The sequence below is a fragment of the Dunckerocampus dactyliophorus genome, chromosome 13 (genome assembly GCF_027744805.1).
Source record: "Dunckerocampus dactyliophorus isolate RoL2022-P2 chromosome 13, RoL_Ddac_1.1, whole genome shotgun sequence".
Lineage (NCBI taxonomy): Eukaryota > Metazoa > Chordata > Actinopteri > Syngnathiformes > Syngnathidae > Dunckerocampus > Dunckerocampus dactyliophorus.
In genome coordinates, this window is record NC_072831.1 from 21,781,036 (window position 1) to 21,794,580 (window position 13,545).

General features: G+C 41.3%; 1 protein-coding gene across 4 annotated transcripts in view; it reads left to right on the forward strand.

Moving 5' to 3' along the window:
* asap2a (ArfGAP with SH3 domain, ankyrin repeat and PH domain 2a) overlaps positions 1-13,545 on the forward strand; it is a 55,372-nt gene that overhangs the window by 11,788 nt on the left and 30,039 nt on the right. For all 4 annotated transcript variants that reach the window (XM_054795953.1, XM_054795954.1, XM_054795955.1 and 1 more), the window contains exons 2-3: positions 6,228-6,300; positions 13,373-13,518. In XM_054795953.1, the coding sequence (XP_054651928.1) occupies positions 6,228-6,300; positions 13,373-13,518 (219 nt within the window). The remainder of the gene's footprint in view (positions 1-6,227; positions 6,301-13,372; positions 13,519-13,545) is intronic.

Here is a 13,545-nt window from a genome sequence, read left to right on the forward strand (position 1 = left end):
ATCAGGTATCCAACAATTTATTTTATCATCTGGGATTGAAGTATGCTCACTTGAACCGAAACGCCTCTTGACGATGACAGGGAAGTGTCGCCTGGGAAAACCAAACACAAGCACCAAGTCTTCCCTCCTTGTAAAATGCGAAACTCCTCAGCAGTCAACATGAAAGCTTGTTTTCTCTTCGCACTGCAGCTGATGTTGTCACCCAAGCGTGAGTTCTGTCAGCATGCGGTGAAGACGTTGGAGCTGGCCCGCTCTTTTTAGTGCTTGTTGAGGAGCTGTAAATTACCACCTGAAGGTAGATGAGATGTTTAAACAACACTGAGGGTACATTTGGTAATTTTGAGGGTAATTTGTTTCTTTGCGTTTCACCCATTGCTGGAGAATCATTATAAGCATGCATGCAATAATGGCATTGTTGTTATGGCTGATACCGTTTTCAGTGTTTAGATGGCAAGAGTAATGTTGTTTATTCCCCCCCAATTCCACTTTGAGACCCGCTTTCAAGCAACTTTCAAACTCCTTAACGCTGCTGCCACGTAAACTCATGTAAACAGTCCTTTGTCTCAAAACCAATAGTGTGATAACGCTCCCTCTCCCAGGACAGTTGGGTTCAGTTTTATACAGTTATGCAGTTTTCCCGCCTTTCAATTGCCAAGTTGGAAGTGTACCAAAATAATTCATCGAAACTACATTTTGGCAGGAAAACCACAGGAATACCCACAATAGTAAATCCAGACAGGAATGTAAAGATGTCCTTTGTTTACTCTACATTCATCTTCGTTATTGAATACACTACTTAGGTGGCTAAAGCAGCTTTTGGCATCCTGTCTAGGCTCCTACACAAACATAAGCCAGACTAGTTTGGGTGCAACAAATACATGTATTCATATTCAAATCGAATCAGTACGCAGCTGCACCGAAACGAAAGCTCCGTACCGATTTCCCACTCATTCCACATTTCAAGTGAGGGACAGGGACTGAATATTTGGCGTTGCAATGCACCCTTAATGGCCTATTACAGTTTCGAGTTGTGGAAATCCGTTTAGATTCTTGATGTCGCATGTTCCCATGCCCAGGGCTGGCATGACAACACACTTGATGTCTGAGAGAATCATGGACCAAGCATGGTCTGCAAGTGGTGTGCTTACTGGTAACCATCTACTCTATCCGTTGGCTTTGCTCACTCAGCATCAAGAAAAGTCGTCTTGTGTATTTTTTCCACATGGACTCAGACTTTCCAGTGAGTTACCTGTGAACAGAACGTGTTTGTAACAGCCTGACTGTTGCACAGCCTCCTCAGATTTCTGCCTGCGGGATTATTTGGGGCGTGCAAAGCGGAACTATATATTTGACATATGTTTTGAATGAGTCACAGCTTTTCCGCTGCGGAGACAGGAGGAAAGGTTCCTGTGTTTACACTCACTGCCAACATGTGGAGCTGTGGAAGGCGGCTTTGTCTGACCCGAAGTCCACCATCTATGAGGAGGACACAGGTGGAGAGCAGCTATGTAATGATGGTGTGAATCTGGATGGCCCTCTATTTACAGCAGTTTATGTGGTGTTTGTGTATGTCTGGCAGATTTTATGTGGCTTTCTTAGCGGGCTCTGTTCGTTGACTTGCAGGTTACAAGATGTCTTCCCAAATACACAAGCCCACCAGTTAAATTAGATAATTAAACGCCAGACTGCTGCCCTCTCTTTTCCTGATTTATGTGGCAGATTGTTGCCTCACATGACTGCCATGGGAGGAAGGCTTAATGGGTTAAGCAAGGTTAGTAGGCACGCTGTAAAGAGATATCAAACAGTGTGTTCGCATGCAATGCTAATAATACTACACATGAAGTATTGCTTTGAACTGTGAGGCTTTTTAGTTTTTGACACATGTGGGAGGGGGGTAGCGAACCTCTGAGAGAAGTGGGACAACATCTTGCATCCCAGACATGTTGTCATCACAGGTACTTAAATGGTACAAACAATGAGGCAGAGTCGCTTGTCTGTCAGTCGTCTGGGATCGCCTTCAGACAACGTGCAAAGGAGAGGCAAGCAACAGTTAAACAGCACAGCTGGATGGAGCTGCTGTGGTCAGTGACATTTTGGCCTCCTTTTCCCTCATTTCCCTAAGGTATAATTACTGCGGAGAGAGAATTACACGTGCACATTTTTGTAAGCGTTATAGGGATAACTTAATTACTGCGACACTACGTTTTTAACCGAATATTTAATGTAGTTTTGACAAATTAGTAAGAAGAGGTCATAAGGTAATACTGTGAATCATATTCTATATCTATTTTAGATTTTGTTAAACCTAAAATTAAAAAAAGTTAAATTGTGAAATACACGGCTTGTTAAACAAAAACGTAGAAATATTTGGGGCAAAAATAACTGGTGTTCAACTGTTACATGCAGAATTGGCCATTGAAGTCAACAAAACCAATGATGACAAACACATTTGAATGCAGACATGGTGTACTATTACAATAAAACTGCTGAGATGACAAAAAACATGTTTTTTTTTTTTCAAGGGCCGCCATATTCAGTAGTTTGCATCCCAAAAACAGTAGCAGTGTGTTTTGATCATCGACTGTTGATTAGTTAGTCGGTTTGTGGATTGGTTTAATCATTCTTGACTTGTATTCTTGAGAATCCAAGTGCGTCAGATTTGAGCGTTCTTTAAAAAGGTCCCTAAATACTTTTCTCAATGATTTGTGAGATAACGTACTACTTGAATTGACATGTTATTAAATGTGTGCACTTATTTTGTACATCCAGTCACTTAACACACATTACTCTGCAACCTGTAGGCAAAAGTAAATGGATCTCCATGGCAACAGCACTCATGACCCACTCAGCAGCGCTGCGATCGTGCGTGTAGAAAGGCTTGCAACAGATGGTGCCCGATTGTGACCACAGCGATGATGTCATGTGTTAAAATGAGCATTATTTTAGTTTAGTCAGAGGGGAATCTCTCCTGCTCGGGCCTGTGCTTGTCAGGGCCACCCTGAGGGGAGTGCTGACGCCGCGGTGAGCGTGCTTGGAAAGCAGCTTCTATTGTGCCATGATTCGCCATGATCACACACTGTTGGAAGGCTCCACAGCAACAGAAATTCCCCTCTGAATAGTTTCTGGGTTAAAACCAGCTAATTTTAGCGTGTGCTACAAACAAGAGGACCGAGTCACTTTGCTGAACTGCTGAAGAGCTCACCAGAGTGCAAACATACAAAAGTAATTGCTCCTTTCATATCAAAAGGTTTGATTTTGAGTGTGTATGTGTGTCCAAAACTGAGCGAAGAAGACCTTGAGTTAATGTGATCGGCCATGTGACTGTGTGTAATGGCTTTGACTGGTCAAATTGATTCACAGGCGTCCTCTGGAGGTCAACCAGAGGTCAAACAGGCCTTTGGATAGGCCGCTGATTGATGGAGCTCCCTAGCTTTTATATGATATTTGACATCATTAGGTGAGTGAAGTGCATTCTGGTCTGCAAGGCTCCTTTTAAGGTTTAAATCAAAGTGCAGCCCGTGGCTGTTTTGTTTTTTTTATTGGCCCGCGGCACATTCTAAAAATATTATTTAACAAGAAAACTAAAAAGAAACAACAACAGCAAAAAACAGCAGTAATTTTAGAATAAAGTGGAAACATTAAGAGAAAAAAGTTGTAATCTAACGAGAAAAAAAGTTGTAACTTTACGAGAATAAAGTAATGTGAAGGAAAATAATAACATTTTAGTGGCATAAAAGAAAAATATATTTTTTTAAAACTCGAAATATGAGAAACAAATGTACACAAAACAAAAGTATGAAGTTGTAATTTTTGGAAAATTTGTTTGGAGAAAAAGTCATAACATTATGGGAATAAAGTCAAAATTTGGGAATAGAGGCATAATATTACGAGAAGAAAAATTTCATGAAGAAAGGTGAAATATTTTTAAATTATTAAAAAAAAGAGGAAAAAGATAAAAAAAAAAGAAACAGCAGAAATTTTACGAGAATAAAGTCAAAATATTAAAAGAAACAGTCGTATTGATATTGTGAGAAACAAACAAATCAAAGAATGAATTTGTAATTTTTGGAAAATTAGGTTGGGGGAAAAAGTTATAATGTTATGAGAATAAAGTAATAAAATACGGGAATAAAGTCAGAATTACGAGAAGAAAATTTACAAGAGGAAAGTTTGAAATAGTTGGAAAATTAAAAAAAAAAAGAAGAAAAATGTAATTTATGTGAGTAAAGTCAAAATATTAAGAGAAACAAGTCATAATCGAATGAGGAAAAAAAGTCGCAATTTTATGAGAATAAACTGGTAATATTATAAGGAAAAAGAATGTAATTTTAGTAGAATTTTACCTATATCACAAAGCTGAAATGCTGTTTTTTCTTGAAATATTTGTAACTTATTAGCATATCTACATGGGTTGGTTTACAAAATATCAAAATGGCCCTTGCATCTTGGATTATTCAGTATGTGGCCCTCGCCAGAAAAAGTTTGGACACCCCTGGTTTAAATGAAATGTTTTTTGTTTTTTTTTTAGCATTATGCACTTCAAGACATATGTAATACTTCTTGGATTGGATTTTGTAGAAAAACATAATGGCTATTCTGTTTTCTGTGTCTTACATGGTCCGCAAATAGCCACCCAGGAATGGTTTGCATCACTATAGTAAAACAACCGTGTCCAAGATTAGCATCTCGTTAAATATACACACTGTTGCTGCACATGCATGCAAAGGAAACAGTTAAATTACCACTATAATCATGAGTGGAGATTCATTGTCAACACGCTCACTCGAAAGTCAAACACCGTCATATTAAGATCGAACGTTCAAAGCGGAGGCCTTGGTTGTATCAGTTACACTTTAAACATTTTTATAGGGTGGGGTCGTTCTGCCAGTGTTGGGTTTGTGTAAGAGCAAGACCTCCTTAAGCTTCTGTTGTGAAAATGACCTTTTTTGTGCAGTTTCCAAACGATGCGTGAGGTCTGAGTAGGGAATTTCTCAGTGGGCTCGACACAACTGACTGGATGACACAAATGAGTCATTTAACAGGCACTCCATGACATTGTACTTTATTTAGTGGTGAACTCCATATTGTACTTTTCTTTTTGGTTAGTGGAGATATTTGTTTGACTTGCTTGATCAACTATGGGAAAAATTACAGATTGATTATTTGTCAGTGTTTTCCACAGGACTGTAATCTTTCTGTGGCATTGGGTTGTAGGAACGAGGGGGTGGATGATGTCAGAATCTAATTTGCATAATTGGCCATTATGAAAAAGTACAGTATATATCCTGTGTATATTAATGCCCTTATTTCATACATCCACTGATATATTGGATATCGGTCAATATATCGAATATCGTTTTTTTCAGCCCCCGATATTGGTATCGGCCCCAAAAATCCAATATCGCTCGGGCTCTAATGAATACTGTAGTGTCATTTGTGCAGTCAAGGTTGTCCGTTTTAAGACTTCTCACCAAGTTAATGGGCGTCTCTACACAGCCTCCCTAAATCCTATTGGCTTAACAGATTCATCGCTTGAAATATGAGTTGTGTGTACAGCTGTGTGTTTATATTGCGGTGAATGGGAGTCATTGTGGGGGTTTTTTGTATGCAAAGTGTCCAGTGCATCTGATATGTGTTAAGGAGGGTAGGTAAACGTGGCGCCAGCTTTAGCCCACTTGGGCAGACTACTCAATAACGGGACCCCCCCCCCCTTCTGAGAGACTCTCTCGTTTGATACAGTGGTGCATTGTCTCAGCTGCATGTGCTCACCAGCCACAACATTATATATATTATATATTATATATTATATATTATATATTATATATTATGGCCGGTTGGCTTGAAAAGAGATGTTCAGATGTTCTTGCCCTGCTACCTAACACACTAATAATTGTATGCTAGCACACATACACACACTCACACACTCACCCTTTCACACAATTACTGTAGGGAGCTCATGTCTATTTTTAGCCTTGCCCTGAATAATGCATTACTTTGCAGTCAGTGTCGACAGGATGGAGACGCACACCACATGCATTCAGAGTGTCAACATCAAAGCACTTGGCCTCTAAATTGAAGAGCTGTATCCTATTAACTGGCGAAACAATGATGACTTGAATTAGTCATTTCTAGGAAGTTCCACGCCAAATGTGAGTCGCCTTTTATTTGAATGAAGTCCTCTTTGTCTGATGTCTCTTCTTTTGTGTATCATTTGTGTTTATTTTCAGGCGTTAGATGTGGACCGCAGTGTTCTATACAAGATGAAAAAGTCAGTGAAGGCCATCTACACATCTGGTTTGGGTAAGTCTCCCTTACTGTTAGGCCAGAACTCACAATTAGGGTTCTTTGCAGGGTTGCTGTAGAACAACAGAACCAATTTTTACATTTATGTCGAAGGGTTGATACTGTAGATCCCAATACAGTAGATCCCTGCTTTCGTAGGGTTGTCCACCAGCGAATGGCAACAATCTGTGAGTAACTGAGAATTAAAAAATGTCTATTTTCGACACACTGCTTGCTTTCCCCACCTCCAAACCCTCCTGCTAGCTTGACGTGGACGGGATTTTTTCCTCCGATTTCAGATTAGCATTTGCAATAAGAGAGACTGTTGTAATTATTAGATTTGATTCAGATCCAGAACCCTCCCCCGTCTCTCTTCAAAATGCCTCACGCAATTTTTGTGATTTTGAAACCGTGTCCTTTTCATACTGTGGTATAGCTTGAAACTGCTAACCGGCCCATGCTTCGCTGGGTCCACCGTAGATTTGAATTCAGACAAACTGAGATTATTCAGGTAAAAGGCGCAGATTGAGGAATTACTTTCTCGACTTGCATTGGGGATATGCGGGGGCACTGACACATCGAATGCAGCAGATGGAGGTGCGGTGAAAAAACTTTGCTGTGTGTTGTAGTTGTCCCTATTTTAATTTAATTAGTGCCACCTACAGGACTGGAGTGGAAAAGCCCAACGTCTTTTTGCAATGTTTTAAATTTAACAATGAACATGTTTAGGTTTGTTTGGCCTTGGCTGAGATCTGCACCCAAGTGTCTCTGATTTAGGGATAGAAATAATTGTCCATTAACTAATTGATTTTCCGTTAATTGTGGGAATTAATTGTTGATTAATCACATCCATGCTACATCCATGAAGACCTCTGCTGTGGCAAAACTCTTCTGGCTAGCTTGAAAGAGAGAGTAATCGATAAGATCATTAATTCTACTAGTGGAGGAAAGCAGCATTGATATTTGGCTGCAGCTTGCAGCTTATTATTTTGTTGCATTGGGACATCACTCAAAGGTCAAAGGAGTTTTAAGTCCATCAGCACGGAGCCTGTCAGTGTTGTCAGTCTGCTCAGTCCGGGAGTTGGTGTCTATTTCTCCCCTCTTACAGGGGAGCTTCTTCTGCAGTCAGACCACGAACAGGTTCCAGTGCATGCACCGGAAAGATGCACAGTGTCTGTGTGCATGTGTGTTTCCAGCATCTTTTGTTTTGGCCCGACAGAGGCCCCCGCTGAGTGTGAGAAAGGGAGGCAGCGAGGGTGAGGGACATGCGAACAATGTGCTGAGCACGTCTTTCTCTGAACAGTGAGCTCTGTTGTGTGGCCTAGCGACAGCTGTCTGATCCAAACTCTCAAAGGAACAGCTGGGAGGGCCACTGAGGCGCGGACACACGCCTGCTTTCACCTCCCGTCACTCATTAACACGCATTGCTGAAGTTGGGTCTCTGTGGGTGTCTGCGTGAACATTAACAATTTGCTGGTTTTCCCTTCAAATGCATTTCTTTAAATCTGCGTAAGTAGTTCAGCGGTCGCCACATTTATGAGGTGTTGCTTTCATTGCAAACAGGACCGTAAGCTGTGACAACATCCCTGATAGTGTTGACAGTAAAAACACTTTTAAAGTTGAATCAAGACAGTCTCACATTAACATTTGTTATCAGAAAACCTATGACGGTAATCTACCCAGAGCCTCATATGTTTAGAATACAAACAGGTCGACTCCATGAAATACAGTGTGGTGTTTTCCTTTTGGCCTCCTTAATCAGCCAAGACAAAGATAAATATGCATGGGGCCGTTTATGAAGAACGATTCATGCTGTTGCAGCTCTAGAAGATACTGCAGTTTATGGTCCATTGCATATTTTGCATTAGATGTGCATTGATGTAACCCATTGAACCTTAAAGGTGCTGTCATGGTTGGATGTTGCCTATCTCGCCTTCTTTCTGCTCCGATCATGCAAGTCACACCCCACGTAACACTCACACGCAGGAAAAGGCGACGCAAGCTTCTCTGAGATTGCATGTATGTGTACGTGCGCGCACACTACGGACATGTGCCTGTACACGAGCCATTAACGCCACGCCCCCTTTTTCTTTCCAACTAGGGATAACACCTTTAAGCCGTGCTTCACTGTAAAAAAACAACACACATTTATGGCAAAATAAACAAAGCTTAACTTTCCTGAAGTCACTCTAACGATCTATTCAGGTGGTGAACGTAGTTTTCTAAGGCAATTCTCAAGTGTTTGTCATGGAATGTGGAAAGCCAGCTTTTTTTGTTGTTTTTTTTAGAATAATTCAAGATTCAAGAGAGTTTTATTGTCATGTGCATAGTACAACAGCAGTTATACCTGCACATCATATAAACATATACTATACCCGATCAATGGTTAAGGTGTCACGGTGTGGCATGGTGTATTGTTGGCGATGACCTCAGGATGCAGAGACGGAACACAGCGCAGGTAAAAAGCGCAGCGCAGCAGAGTAGAAGTAGGATGTACGCGGAACAAAATTAAAAAAGGCAACCGACGCACCGCAAACAGGACACCAAACTAACACATTCAATCCTCAGACAACAGAAGGACGCCAGCGGCTGAACTAATTAATCAGAACCACAAATTAGCAGCAGGTGCGAGTGATTACAGAAGTAAAGGTGACTGAGAACCGAGCGGAACAAAAGCAGGGAGAACTACAAAATAAAGGCATGAAAACCGGAACGAAAGCATAAAAGGGAAACTAAACAAACTGACGCGCCGGCAGAAGCACGGAGCGTGACATAAGGAGCTGGAATCTGCTTAAATGTGTAGCATTAGTTACAAAGTGCTGCCACACCTCTAATGTGGAACTGTACCAAAAGTTTCACCTCTAAAGTGGCACAAAAAGAGTTTTAACTGCCGTCACTTTAAACGCCAGCGCATGTACGTTTTTGTTTGACTTTTTGTGTTGACTTTTATACTCTTGACACTATTAACTTTCACATGACTTTTTTCACTGGTCTAAACCGGGCGCTTTATTCTTTTTACGTTGGTCAGTGGTCAGCTTATGGTTACACTTGAATGACTGTTTTCTTCAAAAATCCGAACAAGTCAACCAGAATGGACTGTCTCTGACCTTGGTTTTGTAGGAGTTAACTTTTTTTTTTTTTTTTTTTTTTTTTTTACACTTGTGTACAATTAAGGACGCTTCAAAGTAGCATTGCACGTTTGTCATTCGTGTAGACTGATTGGTTAACTTGTTTTTACACTTAGTCATGTCACGACGGTGGATGCTGACACATGAGGAAGCTTCTTTTTCCCCTCTGTGTGTTTAAAGAGTGAAAGTTTCGTCATGTGCTGGGAAAATGCGTGACTCATGAGCCCAGGGCTTTTTCACCAGTGACTGCTTCAACCCAGGAGAAGCGGTATAGAAGATGGACGGATGGATGGATGGACTGCCTCAACCCTTGGAGAATTCACACCCCCAGTTTGACTTGGCACGACCTACTCGTGAGGATGTACAGTATGTGAGTGAGGGTGGCGAGGAAGAGGATGAGCAGAAGACAGAATGGAGAAGATAATGAGTTGGTTTGCATGGGGACAAGGGGGGGACGTGCAGGCTCGAACCAACTTGAATGACTGAAGCAAGAGAGGAAGACCTGGGTAGCGTTGTGAAGAAGAACATTTGCTGTAGGGACCTGTCAGCCTGTCAGCTTGTTAGCGGATGATAAATAAACCAGCAGCAGCATCATCATCATCATCCTCAGCCTTACTGTACACTGCTCACACCGATTCACCCTGAACTAGCTGAAAAACAAAAACTGGAGAAGTCAATACTGCACCTCTAGCTAGGCAAGAGGACCCAGCTGTTGAATAATGCAGCACTTTGGGCCATTTTGCATCATAGCTTATGGACTGGACATGTCTTCTGGGGTTGCTGCTGCACAAGCACTCACACAAACACCCTTGCTGGCATCATAATGAGATTTTCAGATGTTCTAATGCATAGAAAAATGAAGGGGAAAAAATGCATGGACTTCAGGAAAATACACAAAGTAAGTACAGTATTGATTTTATCCATTTGTGGGTGCTTAATGTTCTTAAAAATTCATCAGTTTTATTGTTGTTTCTCATACTAAAAAAGGACTTGTAACTACACAGTAACTACACAGTTGACAACAAATGGATATCTGACTGAATGTTGACTTGTTAAATGGAAAAATGCGCATAAAAACATAAGCTCACAAACTGAGATTTTTGCAGGTAAATAAGCTTTGCAAGTAACTGCAGCCCACACTGTTTAAGTCGAAGCGGCATTTGTCACACGTTTGTCTTGCCATGTTGATAAAGAACTGCAGAAGTAGTTGCCGCAGTGTGTTCACGCGCCTCCTAAGTTGCAGCATTACTCTGCTCTTCAGCAAGGATGCACACGGGATGTCTTTTGGCCATGTTGCAACAGTTACACGTCTTCGCTAGCCCGGGGCAGAGCTTTGCCGTTTGCTGGTGTTGAATTGTCAAGTTGAGAGCTCCCGTGTGCTACTGAGAAACCCAAAAGCAGGCCGACGCCCCGTTGGCTGTAGGTAAATGACTGCTGCAGGTGTGTGGCTATTTTACTGCAGGTGAATACAGCACTAAAAATGATTCAATCCTCATTGTGAATTACATTTATTTTAAAATTGTGCACATTTACAGTATCAACAGAACAAAAACAATTTGAATAGCTAAACACATCTAATATTACAACTGCTCACTTTTTTAAAAATGGCAATCAATTTTAAAGTACAGTATTTTGGAAATCAGTTTAATTTACAATGGCCATTGAATCATTTTGAGTGCACCTGTGTGTGTGTGTGTGTGTGTGCAGTGCTCATTCAAGTTGGATATCGTCAAAATGTCATTGCTGCGTGAATGCTGCATACAAATTCATAACTCAAACAAAACAGAGTTGTTCAGACATTATTGTTATTCCTGTGTTTTTGAGACCTCACTTGCCAATTGGCAGCAATTGCTGAGAGTCAGTATTCGTGCCAAATTAGGGGCTAGAGCTTTTGTTCCCCTTAACAAAGTGCAGCAACAGGAACAGAAAGTCAGACACACTCACATTATAACACAAGTGAATTTGTACAAATTACTCAATAGAATCAATGCGCTATATCAAATATACAATAAAAAATGAAAATAGATCCTTTTGTACACTGCGCATACGGTAAAGTATCTTGTGAAAGCCTTGACTTGACTCGGCCTTGCCTTTTTAAATTGGATTTGTCTGGTGTGTTGCGCTTAGTGAGTCACAGGCTTTCAGCTAATAAGACCATGCATATCTGCGAAGGAGCCGCAGACATGATGTTATCCAGCTCCATCTATAAAGCTGACACATGGCTGAACACCGTGTCTGACTGCACTTCATCTACAGTGTGTGTGTGTGTGTGTGTGTGTGTGTGTGTGTGTTAGAGGGAGAGTCACGACGTGGCCCCAGGTGTGTTTTAATGCTCACCTTCATATTTTTACGTGCCCCTCCCCTCTGTCTGTTTCCTTGAAGTAACTAACCTCCCGGTGGCCAACACACGTCATATTTTTTCAGTGAAGGTCGTCATAGCAACAACCCCCCTGAGCTCCTTCCCTAGCACCATACTGCCCTTATTACATTAGCTGTTAGCCACTACTGGGTGTTTCTTTGTTTCTTTACATTTTATTAGGTCTGTCCAAACAAAACTACTGCCACACAATTTTAGCGCTGATACAATTAATTGACTAATCGATTATCCTATTTTGGTATTCGATACACAGCCCGAATCTGTTTGCAAACTATCCTCTGCCATCGTCTAGCATCCATGGTTCAGATGTGCTCAAAGTCTGTAGGGTGAGTTTGTCAGAATACAAGCTCTGATCTGCGGCCAGTTCCAACCCAAATAGCCGGTTTCCTTTGCATTTTAGAACCTGGGCTATGCTGATGTTTTTGTTCATTCCGTCACGATAGACATTCTCCTCCAGATTTCAAGTCAGTCCATCAAACTGGCAAGTTACCAAGGCAAATCTAGCAAAAGTGAATATGGCCTGTTTCCAAGTGAGTTTTGGAGCTGCGAGTCCTGGACCTCGCTGGTCCTGAATTTTGGTGGGTTTTAGTGCACGTTTAGTACCCCAAACAGGCGATCATGAAGAGAGAGGAGCAATAATAATAATAATAATAATAATAATAATAATAGTAATAATAATAATAATAATAATAATTATAAATAATACGGCATTCAGGAGACTCATTGAAAGACGCTGGGATGATACAGTATGTAGTATTCTACACTGGTCACTAGGTGTCGTAAATGGCCTGTAATGTTTGGTGAGGCACACAAACATCAGACTTGATTGCCGGAACAACAGGCTGTTTTTGCAGATTTGAATGATCTCACATGGGGCACAATAATAATGACATAATAATCATCACAACAATTAGAGTGAGCCGCACGGTGGTCTAGTGGTTAGCATGTTGGCCACACAGTAACAGTCAACAGAGGTTGGGAAGACCTGGGTTCGATCCTCCCGTGGGCATTTCTGTGTGGATCCTGTGTGGAGTTTGCATTTTCTCCCCGTGCGTGCGTGGGTTTTCTCCGGGTACTCCGGTTTCCTCCCACATTCCAAAACCATGCATGTCAGGTTAATTGGCGACTCTTAAATTTGTCCGATAAACATTTATTGCAACACACACGAGCATCCGTGTTATTTGTTTCTTACATGGCTTATTTGATCTGATTATGTCTACTATATTGGACAATATAAGTATAAAGGTGACTATAGGGGTGTTATTTCATGTCCAGAGGGCTCTGATAATGTTAAAAACTGTATTTACTGAAATAATAGTTCAATAGACGGAAGTGTCTAGCTTCATGTCAGCTGACTGATGTCAAATGACATCTACAAAGTGGCTTTTATGCGACCGACCAGTAGCTCGCGATCGAGGTAATGGGCACCCCTGGTCTAGGGCCCAACCAATTACTCGATTAATCGAAACAACAAGCTTCTGATTAATCGACAAAGAAAATAGATAGTTGCAGCCCCTCCACATCGCCATTTTGAGAAGCTGTCAAAGCTCACCTGTATGCGTGCGTGTGTGTTTGTGTTTACTAGCTCATGTGGAGAATGAGGAGCAGTACACACAGGCACTGGAGAAGTTTGGAGAAAACTGCGTGTACAGAGACGATCCGGATTTGGGTTCGGCTTTTCTCAAGTTCTCTGTCTTCACCAAGGAGCTCACAGCGCTCTTCAAAAACCTGGTGAGTATGTGCTTGGAGGAGGAGGAG